The following is a 13,084-nucleotide window of genomic DNA, read 5'->3' on the forward strand; positions in this document are numbered from 1 at the left end:
GAATAGAATTGAATAAAATTAAATGTAAAACAATTTAGAATAGAATAACTGTGTAGAGCAGAACAAGTCAAATAGAATGGTTATTTTTTAATAGAATAATGTAGAACAGAATAACATCAAAGGAAACCTAATAAATGTAAATAGAACTAAATAAAATATAATAGAAAAAGCTGGATGGAATAAAATTGAATAGAATGGAATAATATTGCATAGAGTACAGATAGATAGAATGGAAAGAATAAAATGTAGAACAATTCAACATTGTTCAATAAAGTTAAAATAATTCAATCAGAACATTCTAAAAATAGAATAGTGAAGCATATAATATCATCAAATTAAACTGATTAAAATTAAATAGAACAAAATTAATTGCAAGCATTGAACAATGCATAATAGAATATAGTTTAATAGAACAAAATTAATTTAGAATGATGAATAGATTAGAATAAAGATTAATAGAATAGTGTAGAATATACAATTAGAATAAAGTTTAAATAATTCCATTAGAACATTCAACAACAGTGTAGAATAGTGTAGAATAGAAAATAATCAAAGAAAAATCTAATGAAATGTAATAATATTAAATAAAACAAATGAAATGCAATAAAAAAAACAAAGGAAATGAAGCTGCACAGAATAGAATAGAATAGTTAAATCTAGAACAGTGTCAAATTGAACAAAATAATAATAAAGGGAAGAACAACATAATACTTATAAAATTCATTGAATTATAAAGAATAATTATCTTAGAACATTCTGAAAACAGAATGCAGCAATGTAAAATAGAACTGAATAATGTTGGGGAAAAATGAGTAAAGTTGCATAAAATAAAGAATAGAGCAGAGTAGGATAGAATAGAATAGAATAGAATAGAATAGAATAGAATAGGCAAGTAATCTGTCATGAGTGTGTGTTGTCAATGGTCACTCTTGCCAAGTTTACACTGCAAAGGTGGCAATAAAGCGCTTCTTAAGTGGCATGTATGTGCCGTTACACTGAGTTTAAGCAGACACAGAGCAGCCTTGCTTCAGCCTTACACCTTCTGTCTCTGGACTCTCTCTGTTGAGCAGTGTAACGCAGCGTGTGGAAGCGGCACCCAGCGCAGGGACATCATCTGCGTGAGGAAGACAGGAAGTGACTTCACCGTGAGCGCTGCCAGTGAGTGCTCACACCTGGAGAAACCGTCTCCCGTGCAGTCGTGTGAGCTGCAGCCCTGCACACCGCAGTGGTTCACCACCGAGTGGAGCACGGTGAGGACGGCTTCATCTGTCCTGCAGGATCTGCTCTTCCTCTGCTGTCTCTGATTTCCTCTCTGTGTCTGTCCAGTGCTCTCGGTCCTGCGGTGAAGGGGTGCAGACGCGGGAGGTGCGGTGTCTCACTGCAGACAAACAGCACAACACAGCCTGTGATCTGGACTCAAGACCTGCCCATGAGCGCTCCTGCAACACCATACCCTGCAGTCCCTTCGAAGGTGTGTGTGAGAGGGTTTTTGCATTCTGTACGATGATTCAGATTATAATCCCTCTCTCTCTTTGTAGATGAGAACTGTAAGGACAGAAGACATAACTGTGTAATGGTGGTCCAGGCTCGACTCTGCGTCTACTCTTACTATAAGACCGCCTGCTGTGCGTCCTGCACCCAGAGTGCTCAGCGGGCCAAAAGACACTAACCCTGCACAAGCCACAGAGACATCAGGTTCAGAGATTCACCATCAGAGCCAAAACTCAGCCAATCACAGTTCTATCAGAAGAAACAGCCAATCAGAGGCCATTCAGGTTCAAAAGGAATTCCAAAAGAGAATTCCAACTTGAGATCAGGATCCCTTTAAAGTTTGAAAATGTTACCACATATGGACTCATAGGCTCAAATGATTGACAGTAGCTCTTTCCCCATTGGTGATGAGTGTTTAATACACTATCCTGTCAAATACTCAACCATTCCAGGTTTATTTGTGTGACTAAAGTATGATAAAACACGCAGATAAAGCATCAGTACACACCTAATGTGTGTCCTTCGCTCCTAAGTATGTTGCATTAGCACTAAAAACATAATTTTTTTGTTAGAAAGTAAAAAAAGCTAATGATTTTCCAATTAAAATTATATACTTATTGCATAAAACTTGTGAGCAGCGATACATTTTTACGTACACATTGATCCTCCCCTTTCAAAAAAAACCTTTGGCCTTGTCTCAGTCCTCTAAATGGCCCTTAAGATATCAGTACTTCAGCAAGGACATAAATATTCCAGCATAAGTGCCCAGATTGTCTAAAAATAGCACACTTAGTGCTGACAGTCAGTCCTACAGATCGTATTTGAGTGCAGTGTGAACAGAAACCTGTAAATCTACTATGAATCTAGTTCATCATTAAGCTATAAAGAGAAGATTAGCATCATGATCAGCTCTCTTTATTTGATTCAGTCTTTATTTCTTTAGGTTGGTTTTGTCTGAATGTATATCAGTCCTTGTGTGTGTGTGTTTGTGTGTGTGTGTGTGTGTGTTTCATGTCTGAGAGTTTATGTATATTATGTATATTATCACATACTTTTAGACAGGTAGCAGATAGTCTTTAGAAGAATAAAAAGATGCTTTATATATAAAACAGGAAACATAGCTATTTATCTATGATAAAATACATATAATTTATTTTTTTCTTATATGGATCAGTTGTTGTCTTTGAAAAATTCAAGATCAACTTGTTGCTATACATTTATGTTGCTTTGTTATGGAATAAACAGTGTGTGCAGATCTTACAATTATTATTCATAATAAACAAACCTAAAATCAGACTACTGTTTTGTCATCTATGCAGAAGTTCCAGTGCTGTAACTGATGACTCCATATCATTAACTACGCCTAAATGTTAATTCAAACATTGTTTTTATTTCATAAAGGTTAACGATAATTGCACAGTAAGTCAAATTACTCCAGATGGGATAAAAAATTCTAGCATCATCTATATACAAATGATATTTGAAATGCAGTGACATTCACAAATCTTTTTTTTTTTTTTTTTATCACTGTATTGGAAAAATATTAATACAACTTTATTTTTTTTAGCTACACTAACACTATATAATGATATAATGTAAATGAATGATAGTGTATTTCTATCGTCGCCTCTATATCACTCGATAGCAATGCTTCAGTCTCTCCAGCAGAGGACAGTGACTGTGTTCCTAACATCTGTAGATGAAAGAGGTAGATCTTCACCCAAGAACACAGGCCTGTCTGAGATGATTTAGCAGGCCATGTGCCCGTGCTTAATGTGTGACCTTAGAAGAGAAGAGGAGGGCTCTGGATCTGGAGGCAGATGGTGACCTTTTCACAGTAAATGTATGAAACCTGTCACATCCCAGCAGGCGCATTTGGGTGAAGGGGCTCCGAGTGAGAGCGCAAGGGTTAAAATGTCCCACCGTTTTGGTTGCAGCAACAGTGTAACACACTGATCATTAGGCTACATTTTTTTTTATTAATAATAGGCAGGATAAATAAGGTTAATATATATAGTTCATTATCTTAGGGTGTCAATTTGCATAACATTCTTATGGATAGTTCACTGTAAAACCCGACAAGTAAACTTAACTCAAACCGTTTGAGTAAACAGATTGCCTTGATTTAAACCATGTAAGTTTTAAAACTTTGCATTCAAGTAATTAAGTAATTAACTAAGTGCTGATTGTTAATTAGTGATGAACAGCTGCTGTTAACAAACAGAATCACTGAAGAAAAGAGAAACACAAGAACTACTACAACTGACTTCAGACACAGCCTTAGATGAAATCAACTGAAATAAAATACATGAAATCTCTGATAAAAAGCTTTGCAATTTCAGCAGAAAAGCATGTGCACTATTACTTTTGAAACCTGTTAACTATAAGTTACCTTGCCATTTATAGTAGGCTATAGGCCTATTGCAAAAATGAAATTAGGTTTTATATATATATATATATATATATATATATTCATAATATATGTATAATATATATATATATAATATATATATAAACTATGTGCAGTAAAAATAAATTAAGATATTAAATATGTGTTGAGGTAAAAATGCAAGCCACAGTATAAGGGAAAATAGAGGTTCCCATCATATTTAATGAGTTAATTTGATTAAATTGTTATTTGTCTTATTTTTGTTGTGATTATGATCATGTTGGAGTCTTTTATGTTACACTCTGTATTTGACACCCGTGTTATTGTGGTGGATTATCAGTGTACTTCTAGCTGATTTTGTTTGTAAATTAGTGCTAATTTATGTATAACAATGACACCTTAAAATAAAAAGGTGTTACCAAATAATATCTATGATTATGTATGTCTGATTCATGCACACACTGTCAACAGATAAGACAGTGCTTTATTTGATCACTCCGGTTGATTTTAAATACACTTAATGAATGCTCTGTATTAGTCTTCCTCTTTCTCTGTATTTTCTTTACATCTCATTTATGTCAAGAACTCTCTCTATCTTTGCATTATATATTTATTATGGTCTTTATGTATTATTATTAATATTTTCTCCCATACCTTGTGACATCAGTCATGGTGGTTTAATTTTATTAGTCTATATATGTGTAATTTGAATTCTTTGTATTGATTTTTATTTTTTAGATGAACCGTCTCATTCAAGTGAAGCCTGCAGACAGTGAGGGGAGAGAGGTAAATCATCTGTTATACATCTTTATTTGGCTTATTATAAAGATTTCTAAAGATCTTCTGCTCATCAAGGCTGCATTGAGTTGATCATAAATATAATTATATTGTGAAATGTTAAAATTTAAATTAACCATTTTCTTTATCTTTGTGAATATCTCAGTGTATTTTCAGCATCATTACTCGTCTTCAGTGTCACATGATCTTCAGGAATCAGTCTAATCAAGACTAATAATTAGAAATGTTTCTAGAGCAGCAAATCATCATTAATGCTGAAAACTGTTTGGGCATATGTGTGTAAACTTAAAACAACACCATTTGCTTACGATCAAATGTATTTTATTTATCACTTTATTAATCCGAATCCTTCCATTGGTTTGCTGATACAACCTCATAGTTCAGTCAGCATCAGAAAAACCACTATTATAACACAACTGGAAAAAGGTTTGATGAGACATTTCAATTAATACAAGTAACACTCTCGACAAATATAAAGCCGTACACATTAAAAAAACATATGAAATGCATATGACAAAAAGAACAGTTTATTAACAGTTTATTATTAAATTTATTAAGTTAAGTCCCTGCGACAGCAAATTAATCAAAGCCTACAACACTGACTGCAAGGAAATATAACAAACATATTTGCTGCTAAATAACATGTTGGCATTCTTTCATCCACACTAAAACCACTAAAAATAGTCTTTTACAGTAAAGAAATACTTAATACTGGAGTGAGTAATGTTTACAGTTTTTCTCAATCGCATTGGTACATTTCTCGAATCATTCTTGAGATTTGTAAAACAGTAAGTGCATTTCTCAAAACAACTCGTACAAATAGCAAAACACCATGGATTACCTGCAAAAGCCAGTCTCCTGCTCAAAATCCTTAGTTCATCTCTCAAAAATAAATATCTGTGGAAATGAACATGTCAGTGCCATCGAATAACAAGTCCTTGTGTCACAGTTTACGGATAAGACAGTCAAATTGCTTAGTAATGTTGTCAATATAACAGTGTACTCTGGAGGGATGCTCTGATGTAAACTATGGCAACATTTTGGATGACGGTTAATGTTTTGAACAGTATGCAATATGCTTATGTACGCCATATATCCATTTCAAAAGTAGAAATTTACACATAACTGTATGTGGGATATTGATTGAAAGAGACTGGATAGAATTCCCAGTTACACTTTTACTAGTGATCTGGCAAAAATAAAAAGTGTGCTTGGCAGTTTATGACAACTAGATGAACCATTTTGCATTTTATGACCTATACGATGAACTAAAGATTAGATGTTTTGAGGGGTAAGACGATTGCACAGAAAACTGAATAATACATTTTGAGTGACATGACATGAGCAACTGATAATGTAGGAAACTGCAGATAAATGTGTGTAATTAATTGCATGAATGTACAAAAGCAATCGCAACTTGTTCAAAAGAATGAGAAACTGGTTTTATGATGTGTATAAATGACTAGATGATGTGGAGGTTGTACAAGTAGTTTTGAAAATTTCATTTCTGATTTGAGAAATGCACCAAAGTGACTGAGAAAAACTGTAAAATTGATAGTTTACATTCATTACTGTTTGGATGTAAATGTGCTCCTACTTCTCAAGTGAATTCAATTCACAGCAATCAAAGTTGGCCCCAGTAAATCAATATTTGATTGCAGTTTATTATTCAGCAGAAATGTTGTGAAAGCTCTTTCTCTTGCAGTGTGTAACAGGCCTAGCTGACCGTATCTTCACAGGCCTCGTTTCACCAGATTACAAAATAGGCCTGGTGTTGGAAGGCTTTTCTCCCGTGGACTCGCTCTCCTGAACAGGATGAGTAACCACCGACTGACTCTCACTGACAGGTGAAGCTGTGCTAATAGATTGACAATCACATAGTTTTATTTTGATCAAATATGCCACACTTATCACTGAGATGAACCCAAAAACTACAGTGAGAAAGATCAGAATTGCTTCGTTGCATCTGGAGTGTGTCTGGTCTCCTTGATCTGAGTTTTTCTCTGTGCGAATCAAACCACAGAATCAGGATTATGCACAAAACGTTGACTGGTAAAATTAAACGTGATACAATGTGATCAAGTTTCCCATGTCTTACCGTTCACATCCAGCACATAGGCGTGTGGGTTTCCTTTAACCGTTTCACTATCCACAAAGCAACGGTATAATCCAGCATCTGCCTTGCGAACACGAGTGATAGTCAAAGAGAAATTGCCGGTTTTGAAGCAGTTCTTTGCCAGCAAAGCTCTTCTCTCGAAGCCTTTGCCAGGATTCACAGATCCATCCATCTTGTAGTACAAAACACTTTCGTGGTTATGCAGCCACATCACATCTTTGGCATTGAGCGCATAACAGTTCAGAGTGATGTTGTCCGTTTCTTCTACACTCTCATTTAGAGCATCTATACAGGGAACATGACTTTAATCAAAATCACTTGATGATTATGAGCTGATGATCTTATTTCAGTAAGTAGCTCTCTTATACACGACCAGTCAAAAGGTTAATTTTGACAAAAGTGTCATTTATTTAATCAAAAATACAGTAAAAAACATAATACTGTGAAATATTATTGCAATTTAAAATAGCTGTTTCCTATATCTTCCAGAAACACAATAATTCCAAACTTTCGACTGGTAGTGTATAAATCAGATAATAGGAAAGACTTACAGAAAACATCCAGAATGAGTGACGTTTTAACCCCATCACAGATGAACTCATAGGGGCCCTGGTCAGTGTATTGTGATGATATGAGAAGCAGGTGGTTGTGTTCACATGTGAATTCTTCCTCAAGACCATTGGCAGTCATGCACACATGGTTTTTGTATGTGGCGATAGTGGTGTCTGGTATCTTTCTCCATTCAGCATGATGACAGCCGCTGGCGTTACCGGGGAATGTGTACGGTTGGTTTAGTAACACAAAACCAGACCGAATACTCTGGCAGAACGCTCCTGAAACAGATTCACAGAAGAGACAGACACTCTAATGAAGGGAATTTGGTTACAAAAAATTGTTACATTGCATTTACACAAAAAAGCACTACATAATTTTAATACACTCTTAAAAATAAAGGGTCCTTATTGGCATCTGTGGAACCTTTCCGTTGCAAAAACAAGGTTCGTTATTGTGGAAAAAGGTTCTTTAGATGATTGAAATGCTCTTTACACTAATAATGAACTGGTTCTTTTAAGAACTGATCACTGAAATATTCTTTGGGGAACCAAAAATTGCTCTTTTTTTAGCATTGCTGCCATAAACATCCCTTTGGACCCTTTATTTATAAGAGTGTGTTAACATATTTGATTTAGGGTTAGTTGCTTGTAATTTTGCTGTGATTACCAACCTGGTCTCATAATAATATGTCCCTCTGTGCACTTTTGTGCAACAGCGTTTTAGATACCGGACACTATTGCGGTGGTTCAGAATTCAAATAAGTTAATGCTCTATAGTGTTGAAAATATGCCCTCCACCAAAACCATCCCTTAAACCTATGATAGTGTTAACAAATGCAAAACTGATATAAAAACGCATTAGCTGATGCAACCGTGCCATTTCAACTTCCTTATAAGCAGATTTGAACTGCATTGTTGGGATTTGTACCAGCACTCCTTACCTCTCAAGTACATGTCCTTACTTCGTGAGCTACTGAACAAACCTACCGTCTCTGAAAACACGTGCGATAACGTTCAAGGCATCAGTTTTCAAATCTCCAAGCATATAAATATTGTTTTGAAGTCATTAGGTGATATATACACTTTATTCATCGAAACTCTGTATAAAAGGTTTCAAAGTTTTACTGCCTGTAGTGTTCATTTATTTTGGAAAGAAGAGATATGTACTTATTTGTAAAAAAAAAAAAAAAATTGTCTCGCTAAAAAGTGCACCCAGGTGCATTTATGCCATGAGACCAGGTAGATTATTACTAAGTGTCACTGGGAATTTATTGCAAACAGCAAGGTAAACACTGAATAGTGAACAGATATGCAGACACAAATGCATGCATTTCAAATGGAAGAAAATTATTACTCAACCAAATACATATGAAATATACAGTACAGTATAGTGCCTTAGTACTGAACATCAGTATGGCTGTGATTAATTATACTGTATAAAAGCACAACAATCAACCTAAATAAAAAAAAAAGGCAAAGACAAAAAAAAAAAAGTTTCCTACCTTCATAAAGTACAACTATAAAAGTTGAAGTCAAAATCAAATTCCAAATAGCCTCCATTATGATGCACTGAAACCATATCAGCATGTCAGTCATTGTGCTCAGCTTCAAATGCAAAAATGCAATGATAAATATTACACTTGTGGGCTGGTCATTAAGATTAACTGCAGATTTATCACAGTCTTCTGTTTGTAATGACGCATTTACAGGTGAAAACAACCGTGACTCTCTATAACGCGAGACCAAATATTTAGTTCAGCTCACTGCAAAAGCACACAGCAGCAACAATTGGAAGTTCCAAGTGCTGAAAAGAGTGGGTTTTCTTCCTTCAAAATGACCATAAAAGGTTTAAAACTTTGTTATGATGCCATTTCAGCACATAACAACAAGATTTGTCTTTTACTTCCGCTTTTCTCTGTGTTAGACAGAGAGATACAGTGAGAGAGAGCTCCTCCCAGAGAGCTATGGCAAGAAATTTGAACATTTAAATTAAAATTAAGTGAAAGTGAAGTGACATTCAGCCAAGTATGGTGACCCATACTCAGAATTTGTGCTCTGCATTTAACCCATCCGAAGTGCACACACACAGAGCAGTGAACACACACACACTGTGAACACACACCCGGAGCAGTGGGCAGCCATTTATGCTGCGGCGCCCGGGGAGCAGTTGGGGGTTCGATGCCTTGCTCAAGGGCACCTAAGTCGTGGTATTGAAGGTGGAGAGAGAACTGTACATGCACTCACCCCACCCACAATTCCTGCCGGCCCAGGACTCGAACTCACAACCTTTCGATTGGGAGTCCGACTCTCTAACCATTAGGCCACGACTTCCCCCTGTAGACTACTGTAGACTAAAAAAAAAACAGTATAGTTAATTTTAAATTGTTAATTTAGCATTTGTATGTTACTTTCACTTTTTGTTTTAAATAATACAATGTAATATGAAAGTGACCAATCGGTTTTCTTTTACTAGAAAATATCAATACAAGTGCTTTTAATTTAAAAAAGTTAATTAATTCCAAATTTAGTAAGCCCTCGTAATATTTCTAGTAGCTTATCTCAATAATATGCAATCAATGTTAAATAGTAATGCAGCAAAAGACAAGAGATGAGATTTCTGTTTCAGTGTTTTATACCAATACAGTTTAAACAATAGATGTTAAAACGGCCTGCCATACAGTGAGAGCAATGTGCAATTACTGTAGATAAATACTAGGAATAGAGATGTGATGATCTCAGAGGCATGTTGCAACAGTGTTGTATTAGACATTTGGGCCTTACAAGTACTGTGTCATCAAACTAACACACACCAACACACAGTTCATATTACAACCAGATCATCTCTTTCTCTCCTGGAGACTGATGGTACTACAACTCACACACTTCATAAATAAAGTCATGAAACTAAATTAATGGATCATGACCATTTCTCCCTTTTTCACTCTTTTTAGAGGATAGAAAGTTGTTTGTGGGGATGTTGGGAAAGCAGCAGTCTGATGAGGACGTGAGGACGACGTTTGAGCCATTTGGGAGCATTATTGAGTGTATGGTACTCAGAGGACCTGAAGGCACCAGCAAAGGTCTGTTAAAAGAATAGTTCACCCAGAAATGAAAATGTCCTCACCCTCAGGCCATCATTACCTACCCTTTTAAAATACATTTTGTAGTTGTCTATCGACCCCCAGGACCACTGGGTAACTTTTTGGATGAATTAGATGTGTTGCTCTCAACCTTTTCCGAGGATGGTACTCCCCTAGTTATGCTTGGAGATTTCAACATCCATCTAGATAAACCTCTGTATGCTGATTTCCACACTCTGCTTGCCTCTCTTGAGTGTCAACTAGTACTACTCACAAATCAGGCAACCAACTGGACCCTATTTATACACGATACTGCTCTACTGATCATGTTCTGGTTACTCCACTGCACACGTCGGATCACTTCCTGATCACTCTTAACCTCAGCATGGTCCCTGACACTTCACTTACCCCTCCACATGTCATCTTTCGACGTAACCTACGCACACTTTCACCCTCCCGGCTTTCTGCAATGGTTTCATCTTCACTTCCTTCCCCTAAACTGTTTGCATCTTTGGATGCTAACAGTGCTACTGATACTTTCTGTTCCACTCTTACATCTTGTTTAGACACTGTTTGCCCCTTATCTTCCAGGCCAGCCCGTAACACCCCTTCTGCCCCTTGGTTATCTGATGTTCTACGCAAACACCGTTCTAAGCTTAGAGCTGCTGAAAGGGTGTGGTGCAAATCCAGAAATACTACTGACCTTAATATGTATCAGTCACACCTATCTTCTTTCTCTGCTAATGTCTCCACTGCTAAAATGACATACTCCCATAACAAAATTAACAATTCGTCTAACTCTCGCATGCTTTTTAAATTATTTTCCTCACTTCTTTGTCCTCCCCCTCCTGCTTCATCTCTAATAGCGGACGACTTTGCAACGTTTTTCATTAATAAAATTAAACACATTAGTGCACAATTTTCCACACCACAATCAGTCAAGCTCATATCACCAGCAAACTTACACTCATTTACATCCTTCTCTTCACTTTCTGAAGCAGAAGTCTCAAAACTCATGCTAAAATCACCCTACAACTTGCCCGCTTGATCCTATTCCATCTCATCTCCTTCAAGCCATTTCTCCTGCAGTTGTACCTGCACTCACTCACATCATCAACACATCCCTCCACACTGGTGTTTTTCCCTCATCATTTAGACAGGCACGTATAACTCCACTACTTAAAAAACCCAACCTCAACCCATCTCTTTTAGAGAACTACAGACCAGTTTCCCTTCTTCCTTTCATTGCAAAAACACTTGAACGAGCTGTGTTCAACCAAGTCTCTACATTTCTCACACACAAAAACCTCCTTGACAGCAACCAATCTGGCTTCAGAAGTGGACATTTAACTGAGACTGCCTTGCTCTCAGTTGTTGAAGCTCTAAGACTGGCAAGAGCGGAATCCAAATCTTCAGTACTTATCCTGCTTGATCTGTCCGCTGCTTTTGACACGGTTAACGTACTCGGTTACTAACGTAACCTCGGTTCTCTCTAAAAGAGGGAACGAGTACTGCGTCTTAGCTAAGACGCTGCGGGAAAAGTCTCTTTTCACGATACACTGAAGCAAAAAATTATCCTTAATTTTGAAATATTGTAAAGCGCATTTGCAGCAGCATACAGCCATAGGCGAGACGGCTCGCTCGCTCATTGGCTGCTCTGCGGCAACTGCATAAATCTATCGAGCGCAGGCTGATGCAACATCAGACCAATGAGGGCACTTCGCGCCCTCGATGCCACTTCCTGCCGAAACGGGTGTGGCCTAGCCCTATAAAGGGAGCTCGAAAAGGCTGACTCACCTGATTTTTCATCTCTTCAGCGAAGCTCACGCATCGTTGGATCACGAGAAGAAGCAACGCGCCGTCTGATAGCATCTCAGCGGGACGACATGACAGACCTTTGTTTTAATACCTTTATTTTATTTAAATTAGAAACAAAACTTTGATCAAAAAGGTTAAGACGTAAATATCATCTTTACATTACATTTACATTTATTCATTTAGCAGACGCTTTTATCCAAAGCGACTTACAGATGAGGACAGTGGAAGCAATCAAAAACAACAAAAAGAGCAATGATATATAAGTGCTATAACAAGTCTCAGTTAGCTTAACACAGTACACCTAGCATGGGATTTTAAATTATATAATATAAAGAAAATAGATAGAATAAAAAAAGAATAGAGCAAGCTAGTGTTAGAGGTCATTTCCACATACAGACAGACACACCAGGAGGGAACATTTAATTTAAAAGTCCGTAAAAGTGATTTTGTACTTCTTTGGGATGGCACAATCAAGCGACGTTCACTTGCAGAATGCAAGCTTCTAGAGGCACATAAGTCTGAAGTAACAAATTTAGGTAAATGGGTGCAGAGCCAGTGGTAGTTTTGTAGGCAAACATCAATGCCTTGAATTTTATACGAGCAGCTATCTGGAAGCCAGTGCAAATTGATAAACAGAGGTGTTACATGTATTCTTTTTGGCTCATTAAAAATTAATCTTGCTGCCGCTTTCTGAATTAATTGTAAAGGTTTGATAGAATTGGCTGGAAGACCTGCCAAGAGGGCATTGCAATAGTCCAGCCTGGACAGAACAAGAGCTTGAACAAGGAGTTGTGCAGCATGTTCCAAAAGAAAGGGCTTGATCTTCTTGATGTTGAAT

At 36.8% G+C, this 13,084-nt stretch overlaps 3 protein-coding genes across 4 annotated transcripts in view; 2 read left to right on the top strand and 1 right to left on the bottom strand.

Moving 5' to 3' along the window:
* The window catches only part of LOC132157971 (thrombospondin type-1 domain-containing protein 4-like), a 60,496-nt gene extending 57,709 nt beyond the window's left edge, over window positions 1–2,787 (top strand). The window contains exons 15-17 of the mRNA XM_059567208.1: window positions 1,071–1,250; window positions 1,327–1,471; window positions 1,539–2,787. Coding sequence (XP_059423191.1) covers window positions 1,071–1,250; window positions 1,327–1,471; window positions 1,539–1,669 — 456 coding nt within the window. The 3' untranslated portion in view covers window positions 1,670–2,787. The remainder of the gene's footprint in view (window positions 1–1,070; window positions 1,251–1,326; window positions 1,472–1,538) is intronic.
* The window catches only part of LOC132157976 (uncharacterized), a 220,972-nt gene that overhangs the window by 160,807 nt on the left and 47,081 nt on the right, over window positions 1–13,084 (top strand). The gene's annotated exons all lie outside the window — the stretch shown is intronic.
* Window positions 6,434–9,266, bottom strand: LOC132158993 (uncharacterized). The gene is made up of 5 exons (XM_059568638.1): window positions 9,113–9,266; window positions 8,851–8,917; window positions 7,346–7,627; window positions 6,777–7,079; window positions 6,434–6,681 (listed from the first exon to the last, which is right to left on the bottom strand). The coding sequence occupies exons 2-5, from the start codon at window positions 8,906–8,908 to the stop codon at window positions 6,434–6,436; spliced, it is 891 nt and encodes a 296-aa protein (XP_059424621.1). The 5' UTR covers window positions 8,909–8,917; window positions 9,113–9,266.

The sequence above is a fragment of the Carassius carassius genome, chromosome 15 (genome assembly GCF_963082965.1).
Source record: "Carassius carassius chromosome 15, fCarCar2.1, whole genome shotgun sequence".
Taxonomy (NCBI): Eukaryota; Metazoa; Chordata; class Actinopteri; order Cypriniformes; family Cyprinidae; genus Carassius; species Carassius carassius.

What these genes read in the sequence shown, in the direction of transcription:
- LOC132158993 (XM_059568638.1), bottom strand. Translation starts at nt 8,908, where the DNA reads ATGGAGGCTATTTGGAATTTGATTTTGACTTCAACTTTTATAGTTGTA. An exon ending in ACTCATTCTGGATGTTTTCT is followed by an intron (nt 7,080 to 7,345) that starts GTAAGTCTTTCC and finishes TTCCCTGTATAG; the next exon opens with ATGCTCTAAATGAGAGTGTA. An exon ending in CTATGTGCTGGATGTGAACG is followed by an intron (nt 6,682 to 6,776) that starts GTAAGACATGGG and finishes TGATTCGCACAG; the next exon opens with AGAAAAACTCAGATCAAGGA.